Below are 9,076 nucleotides of genomic sequence, written 5' to 3'. Positions count from 1 at the left end.
GAATCAAAGTGGAGGAGAACATCATGTTTGCAGCCTTGTGTCATATTTAGGACATGACAGGAGGTGCTGGCTTATGCAGGAATGAGTGTTATTATCCAACCTCAGAGGCATGGGACAGCCCTAATCCCTGCCCCAGGGAAGAGGTATGCAGAAGCAGCTTTCCACCATGCACATGTTCCTAAAACTCCCTCAGAGAAGCATCCTGGGCTAGAGCTTCATGCTGAGTCTCTAAACCTCATTGTACAGGGCAGATCTAGGAATTTCTTGCTGCACACTATGAGGTCCTGCTGGGACACAGCCTCTCCCAGGTGGTGCTCAACCACTGCTAAATCAAGTCCATATGCCTCGGTGTCCACCCTTGTCAAATCTGCACACCAATTTTGTGCTTTCATTTAGCAGCAAAAGGGATCCTTTCCTGGTATCTAGGCACCAGCCCTGGTTGCTACCTCCCCTCAGGGGGATTTCAAACTGCCGCAGACACAGAAATATTCCCTGAAATGCATCTTTCCCCTCATGACTGTTCCTGGAGCAAGTCCCAGACAATCAGCCTGGGAGGGAAGAAGGATGCTTGCAGCACTGTGGGATGTTTTCCTGCCCACGACAATAAAAAGAAAGCGATCTCAGCTGGCACAGACAGAAATGTCCTGATCCTGACCTACCGTCTGCCACGGCAGAGAGGGCAGGGTGGGGGACCAGAGCTGCTGGGGAGAACTACAATTCCCAGCAGACAGTGCGAGTCGGGGACCCTTCCAGCTTCCCACCAATATAGCGGTGCAGAAGAAAGGCATATCAGGGAGAAATTCCCTTCTTCCCTGCGCTCACGCTAACACCCTGCCAGTGGCGTGAAAATCCTTCCTGCTGGCGTGAGAAGCTGGGAGCATCTCCCCTGCTCCTTCAACCTTTGCTCTTTGTTTCGCTTCACCCTTCCTCCGGTAGCTCTCACTGCACTGGCCACAGACTTCCTTTAGGTCAGACCGGCTGCGGCTGTAACTCAGCTTGCAGCCGGGTTGCAAACACTGTTGTGCCACTGAGACAGCCCCGGAGGAGAGCAATGCCAGACAGAGGTTGATGGCCTGCTCAGGTAAGATGCTTTCGGCCAAATGCCCTTCATTTGTCTGTGTAGCCCAAAGAAAAGACGAAGCAACCCCCTGGGATCTGGTTCTGCCCTTGATTCAATCGCTGAGCCCAAGGGGATTGTGGAGCTGGAAGTAAAGGCAGGATTTGGATCGGCAGAATCTGGATACTTTTAAAAATAAAATAAAATGAAATAAAAGGAATAAGGTAAGCAGGAATGTCTCCTTTTACTCTGACCTGAATTCAGAGATTTCTTGCTTATTGCCAAAATCCAGAGGCAATTGAATTGCTGCTGCTGGTGAGATGTTTTCTCTAAGGGACTGGTGTGAGCATCCATGGTGAGGAGAGAGGCCGTGGACAGGGCAGCAAGCCCACTAGCCCTCCACTTGCAGCTGCACCTGAATACACTCCCCAGTAAGGGAGTTATGACCTCTGTCAATTAAAAATACACTGTTGAACTTTAGTGAGTCCTTTTTCCAGCCTGGCTGAGGCTTTGCCTCCTGAATTAAAACCAGCTCTAGATGTCACATAGCTGCTCTCCCACCTAGGGAGAAGTCCTGCCCCCTGCTCAGAGTCCCTCCTTGCACTAGCAAACATTAAACCCTGTTGCTGCTCCAAGTGGGTGTGTTTTGTCCTTCCTGGCTCAGTATAACTTTGCAGGTACTTGTTTTGGGGTGCTTTTTAATAGTTGTTTTGTTTTCCTGTGGTACCTCTGTACTAGCACAGACAATTTAGCACTCTTGTGCTTCAGTGGTAGCTCTTACCCACATCAGTGGGGATACAGATGGCTTACCTGAAGGGGAAACACAGGCATCGTGACTAAATCTGAAGTAAATTTCCCCATTATAACTGTCTTCTGAATTAGCTGCCCACTTCATTTACCACTGTGACCTCTCTCCTCTGAGGAGCATGTAACACACTCTGCAAGCTGCGCTTGGATGTTTATACTCCACATCTCCCATTGCTTGTCCCCTGACCCATGGCATCCTCCTTCCCCCACTTCCCTTACACATTAGTGGCAGGCTCCCCAGGGACTCAGCCACAGCCACAGCCTTCTCAGCCACCCAGACCTCCAGGGACAAGTTTCATTGACAGCTTGTGTCCTTGCTGGCAGCCAGCCCCAGAACTGGTGATTTTGGCAGCCTCACCTTCACCTATCAGTACCATCAGTAATAGCCTTCGTTTGCTGACAGTCATTTTCAGCACCACTGTCTTCCCTCAGTCTTTCTGGCTCTTTCCCTACTGCCATTCACAGTCTTGATAAAAGCTATTGCTCACATCTCTGTTGGCACTGATTTATTCTGCAGTGTAAATGTAAATACATAGAACCCAGACCTTGCTGTCAACTGAACCTTATTGAGGAGGACAAAGTCACTTTACCTTTCCATATTTCACTTCTCCAGCTGTCCCCTGTGGACACCACTGACCTGTCTTCCACTGTTACATGGAGGTTTGCCAGGAAAAAGCAGAACACTTCAGGTTTGCAAGTGGTGCCAAGTTTGGTTTTCTTTTAGGTTTGGGGGGTTTTGTTTGGTGAACAGTCACTCATCAGAAATGTGCATTAATTAAATATTTACTTATAAATCTTCTTGGACAAGGGACAGAGGACTATTCTGAGAGTAAATCACCAGTGCAGCAATAGGAGAGTCAAAACCTCACTGCTGCAGCAAGTACATCACAGATCCCCCCCAGTGCCAGGGAAAAATGAGCTCGTTCCTAGTCCAGCCAAGCCCATGGCTTCAAAGGTCTCAGGTTCGGCCTCCCGTGGACCCATCAAGGTGCCACCTGTGGTGTTTACATAGGGAACACAGGAGGTGGAGAAGAAATAACGACCTAACTATTTTCACTTTATTTTTTCAGTCCAGTAATCCAAGTCTTCAGAAATGACAGGGAAGCCTCTCCAGGAGATCAGAGTAGCCAGGAGATGGAGTTACAAACATTGCTTCTGCAAGCTGGGGTGGAAGGAGGCTGAGAAATGAAGAAGACCACATGCTCCTTGTTGCCCCAGAGCTGGCGTTCAGCTACAGTTCCCCTACAGGGAATAAAGTGCCTCCATTAAAGTACGCTTTGATGTGTGTGTCCTGATGGTTTTTGTATCCTCCCAGACAGTCCATCCCCATAAAGCTGTGGCTTTTTGTACCCGACATCTGCTTGGCAGCTCCCCCACGCACCACTGGGTGCATGGCACTGCTGCCATGAAGGACTTGGTTAAGTGTGTGGCGCCAAAGACCCACGTGTGTCAGGAGTGTGGCAAATCCTTCAGCAAGAAGGGGAACCTGAAGAGGCACCAGCGGATCCACACAGCAGAGGAGCTCTTCACTTGTGGGGAGTGTGGGAGGCGCTTCACCACCCAAGGGCACCTCATGACCCACCAGAGCATCCACACAGGAGAGAGACCTTTCTGCTGTGGAGAGTGCGGGCGATGCTTCCGTCTGGAGATATGCCTGGCTGCCCACCAGAAGACACACACCAAAGGTGGTCCCTACCTCTGCACCCATTGCGGCAAGAGCCTGAGCACAAAGAGCTACTTCAGTATCCACATGCGGACCCACACGGAGAAGAGGCCGTTCGCCTGCACCGAGTGTGGGAAGAGCTTTGTGAAGAAGGGAACCCTCACCACCCACAGAGAGATCCACGAGAGGGAGAAGCCCTTCAAATGCCCCGACTGCAGTAGGTGCTTTGGGCAAAGTGCCACACTGGTGGCCCACCAGAAGATACACCTCCGCGGGGGGCCTTTCATTTGTACTGAGTGTGGGAAGAGCTTGAGCACCAAGAGGTATTTCAGTGTCCACCAGAGGAACCATGCTAAGCAAAAGCAAAAGCCGCTGGAGGGACATATTAATGGTGTGTCTCTCCAGGTCATGCAGGTTAAAGAGGAGCCTGATCTTGCCTTCAGGTCAGAGGAGACTGTGTCGGGAAATATGTCCCATGAAGGAGATGCCCAGGGATGTAGCATACGTAGAATCCCATTTAATCCAAAAAGTCCTCCTTGGAAAATCCAGGTGAAGGAGGATCCAGAACCACCCACTGATGACACAGCAAACGTTTCTGCAGTAGCCTGCCAGAAACTTTACATCAGGGAAGAGCCACCAGAAAATCTGGACTATGGAAAGATCCCGCTGATGGCTTTACAGGGGAGACTGCTGAAAAAGGAAGAAGGTGTTGACGGCCAGCATGAGCAGGAAGTCCCCACAGCCAGTAACCTGGTGCTCCATGTGAAGGAAGAGCCACAGGAAAGCATTGAGTTTGGGGTGCATTATGGGCAGAATCCAAACCTCAGTGCTACGCAGAGGATCCACATTAAAGAGGAGCCTTGTGTGGAGGTCTATCACCAGGAGAGCCAGAGCCCAAAGAGGAAGCAGAAGAAAAGCTATTTGTCCACCAAAGAAAGGATGCTGCCGAACAGGGAGAAATCCATGTCCAAAGATACCTCAGTGAAAGGAGCTCCCAGGGGTGAACGGGTTTTCCCCTGTCCTGAGTGTGGGAAGAGTTTCAACCAGAAGTCAAACCTGACCAGGCACAGGAAGATCCACACGAGTGAGGGGCCATACAAGTGCAGTGAGTGTGGGGAGAGCTTCCGCATGAACCGCAAGCTGATCCGCCACCAGCGAGTCCACATGAGCGAGCCCTTCAAATGCAGCGAGTGCGGCAAGAGCTTCACCCAGCGGTCAAATCTGGTCCGGCACCAGAGGATTCACACCCAGGAGGAGCCCTACCAGTGCCCCGAGTGCGAGAAGACCTTCAACCAGAAGGCCAACCTCTTCCGTCACCAAACCATCCATGTCCGCATGGGGCCGTGCAAGTGCACCAAGTGTGGGAAATGCTTCCCCCATAAGCGCCACCTGATCAGACACCAGCTGCTCCACTCCCGAGGTGGGGCCTACAAGTGTGGGGTGTGTGCGAAGCGTTACCGGCTGAAGAAGTACCTGAGCAGGCACCAGAAGATCCATGAACGGGAAGGAGCTGCTCCCTGCTTAAAACAGGGGGAGGCCACAAGGACCGGCAGTGGACCCCACCACAACAAACAGAGAGCGTTGTACCCCACGAATAGCAAAGAGGAGAGCTGAGAGGATGTGGTGCTTGGCCTGTGGGAAAGGCCTTTGGGAAAGGGGAGGGATGGAGACAAACTCTGCTCGCCTTATGTGTGCAGTATCTGGGGACTGGGAGGTCAGCTTGAGGGTACAGTGGGGCAGAGCACTGCCGGAAACCGGTCCTCTGCAGCCTTTCTGAGGACAACCCTCAGAGCATCATTTGCTTACAGTGGTGGGATGGGGCTGGAGAGCCAGGTCTCCTCAGAACACTTAGAGATGGAGGGATAAAAGTTTGGCATCCTTTGTAATGGTATGGTTGTGCTTCTAAAGGGTGCCAAAGTTGTGGATGCCAAAATTGTCTTGTGTGGGCAATGTCTGGCCAGGGGGACCAGGCAGGATTTACATTTGTTAGAATACTGTGTTTCTGAGAATGCTGAAGGAAACCTCTCCCATCTAGGCAAGGATTTAAAGCAAGGGCCAGCTTTCATATAGCTCTGATCCACCCCTTGATCCTACTGGGCTGATGGACCCTAGTCAACCAGGTGTACATATCTGGGGTAAACTATTGCCAGCCACAGTGGGGTTTTAAGCCCTGAATCCCACAAACCAGGCTCCCTGATTGGCTTAAAGCAGGTCCATAAAATTAAATAATGCAAAATTAATGACTGTTTTTCCAAAGCTAGCCCAGAGACCAACAGATTGTATTATGGTTTGTGCCCCCACAGTCCCACTACATGGATGTAAATGGGGATGGCTTTTCTTAGCGCTGAGTTTTACATCTCTGATGAGCAGGTGGCTTTGTCACCACAAGTCTCAGAGGCATCAGTGACTTCACCAGCTGGAGCAACACTGGGGCTGGTTCTCGGCCACCTGCTTCCCTACCTGTTACTGTGAAGCTCTTGGTAGGATGTTGACTTCATTGGGCAGGAATAGCTGCAAGTGTCTTCAGTCTTTAAGAACTAGAGAGCTAGAAAATTCTTCCCTGTCAGGGTGTTTTCCTTTCCTGTCCCTGGTGTAAAGGGGACTGTGCAGCTACTTAAAAGCATCTACACTTCAGCAGTCTTTATTGCTCACTGCTGATTTCGTGTAAGTGTTCCCTAGTCAGATGAATCTTTGTGTCTTGAAAGTCCCTGGTGGAGCAGAGATGTGGAGGGGATCCACAATCCCCTGAGCAACTCCCCAATGTTTCTCTGCAGCACTGCTGCATGGCCAGCTGGGCACTGCCAAGCAAAGACACGTATTGGGGTTCATTGTGTTGCTGTAATACGTACAGTCCAAGAGGTAAGTGGAAGAGTGTTCCATGGTGAAATAGTAGCTCTGCTTCTCTGATTTTGTGCAAGAAAAGAAGCCCCCTTCCTACCCCCAAGGCACACACCACTTCCTTCTCATGGGCCATGCTGCAGATAGCATCCTCTTAGAGGCCCTTGAAAGTCATGCATCATGACTTTGGGCAACTACCTGCTGTGATGGTTCAGACCCAAGCTGCTTATTATCTGTACTGCCTGCTCTGGAGCAGCTTGTCTCTCTAGTCAGGGAAACTGAGGCATGAAGAGAAGGAAAAGAACAGGACAAACTGTTCTTGAGCTTTGCCTTTACCAGCTACTTGGACACTGGTATGTTGCATTGAGGCACTTTATTGTGGTGACTCAAGCACAACACTGAGAACAGCTGCCAAACCCCAAAAGCACAGAGTAATTTTTTGTTTAGATTCTCTCATCCTTTGATATAGTCAGGCCTAGAACATGATTTTGAACAGCAAAGCAAGCTCTGACAGCCTCTGATGGAGACAACCTCAGTCCCCTCACCTGCAAAGTGTAGCCAAACTGATTGATATGAAGCTGCCCCTCAAATCCCTGTGACCTAGTGGAGATTCATTTCTGGGACAGAAAGGCAGATGCATAGGGGAAAAAAACAAGTTTAGGATGTTCTAGAGGAGAATAAGGAGCATCCTTGTTAAAAAAATGGGTCTGGGCCATATGGCGGGTACATACTTCATAGCAGGGCTGGGAAACTATGTTCCTTGGGAAGAATATGGCTGAGCCAAACTAGCGAAGCAAAACAGCCTCTCTTAGGCTTGCTGAGGGGCAGAGGTACAGCAGAGCCCTCCAGTGGGAGAAATTAATCACCAGATGGATGGCATTTATTTCGATTAGCATAGTGTAGGAGTGTAGAGGCTTTTACCAGGAAGAGGAACTGGAATGAGAGGTTTGCCTGTTGTGTTACTGTGTCCGTGCGCACAGACAGGACACTGAGTCAATGTCAATAGCTTTCCTGGATGCCACTGGCTCTTCCGCTGTTGACCATAGCCAGTGTGGGCATCCTAGCTTCTGGGGACAACTGGGGCTGGTAGTTTGTGATATCTCCTCAATAAAGAAAACATTTAAAGAAAAACAGGAAACAAAATTAGCCTCTTCTCTGGTTTTTGACTTTTAAGAAGAAATCTGGTCTTGCACAGTGGGTCAGGTAAGGCTTGTCTTGAGACAATTGCTGTCCTGTTTCTAGCCATGCACATTGTTTCTGTGGATTTCAGGAGGAATTTGGCTGTGGGATTATTTTTGATCACCTCATTGCCTCATTGACTATCTGTGTGAATATAATCTCAGCATCAGTTCTGTCTCTAATATTCAGCATGGCTTGTCTGGAGGAAAGATGGAGACAGGCTGTGATGGGAGCTCTTATGCAAGAGTGCTTATTTTATGCTTCGATTGGATGCATGGAGCTGATTGGTGCTCAGCATGTTCTGGTATGGTGGGAACGAGAGGGTCTTTGGGGCCAGACTCACATCTGCTCCAACATAAGTACCCTGGGATGTTTACTTGCCTTTTGAGAATATGATAGTTCCCATGAGAACTTCTTCACGAATCCCAGGCTTCAGGGAGCCTAGTGTCCCTACTGATGGGGAGTGAGAAAAGGAAAAACACCAGGATGAAAACTGGGTGAGCAACAGAACACTCAGTATCACATACTTCTGCACAGGCTTTATCTGTTCACTTGTGACTGGCAGCCTCCATGGGGTATGAGTATTTACTTACCACCATCACATTACCTACCCCTCATCCTGTCCAGAGCCAAAGTGATGCAACAAGGTAGCACCACATGGGACCAGGTAATCAAGCTGAACCTCCTGTAGCCACTGCCTCCATCTCCTGACCCAAAGCACAGTTTCTCCCTTGAAAGTGATTTCTTATGCTGGAACAAAGTAAAGGTGAGAGATCTCCATCAAAGGACCAAAGCTTCTTGACTAGTCCCCAGCTGCAGATATTCTGAACCAGGTCAATAAAATCTGTGATCTTTTCTAGGATCAGGGTTAGCCTGGGAGCAGGAGCAGCCCCTGCAGTGGGGTAGGTGAGTTGGGCAGTGCTGGCCAGTGGCTCTCTTGTTACTTGCAGGAGGTAATTACTGCCCACTGCTATCCTTTGTAAAAGGACTGCTGTCCCATGGGGGACACTGCAGAGCCCCACTGCTCACTCTTTTTCCCACCCCGAGCTGACTTCTCTCTTCTGCTTCTGTCTGGCCTCTTCCCTGGGGAGCTGCTGTTTCAAGGACACCAACCTCCTCCAAATCACTGTAAACCAAAGGCAGAAGTAAAAAGCAGAGATCTGGAAATCCTTCTCTGCCAAGTCACATGATTTTCTCCTTTTTCATCATCTGAAAAATAGGATAAGATGCTTTGCAAATAGTATAAAGTAAAGACTGTACTCATTTCTACATGTGCACTGGCCTCAGAAACGAAACAGTGAGTGTCTGAATGTAGAAGACAACTTCTGCTAGGAGAGTAACAAGGTTTTGAAGTCATGCAAGAATAAGCCATCATTATACTGTTCTGAAGTTCACTTTCCATTAGAAATGCCTGCAGAGCAGAAAAACAGTCCCTGCAGGAGAGCTTGGAACAGCACTGCTGTGAGCTCACTTAGGGGAGAAAGGACTTAGGAAACTAAATCTTGTGAACTACAAGCTAAGCAACCCTCAAA

The 9,076-nt window shown here is 49.4% G+C and overlaps 1 protein-coding gene across 1 annotated transcript; it reads left to right on the top strand.

Annotated features, from left to right (window-relative positions):
• The first annotated feature begins 806 nt into the window (after nucleotides 1–806).
• On the top strand, nucleotides 807–7,498 carry LOC136009208 (zinc finger protein 260-like). The gene is made up of 2 exons (XM_065669264.1): nucleotides 807–1,081; nucleotides 2,935–7,498. Exon 2 carries the CDS (start codon nucleotides 3,159–3,161, stop codon nucleotides 5,139–5,141), a length of 1,983 nt encoding a protein of 660 aa, XP_065525336.1. The 5' UTR covers nucleotides 807–1,081; nucleotides 2,935–3,158; the 3' UTR covers nucleotides 5,142–7,498.
• Nucleotides 7,499–9,076: the final 1,578 nt, after the last annotated feature.

The sequence above is a fragment of the Lathamus discolor genome, chromosome 2, assembly GCF_037157495.1.
Source record: "Lathamus discolor isolate bLatDis1 chromosome 2, bLatDis1.hap1, whole genome shotgun sequence".
NCBI lineage: Eukaryota > Metazoa > Chordata > Aves > Psittaciformes > Psittacidae > Lathamus > Lathamus discolor.
Note: the sequence above shows the minus strand (reverse complement) of the source record. Positions and strands in the feature narration are given on the sequence as shown.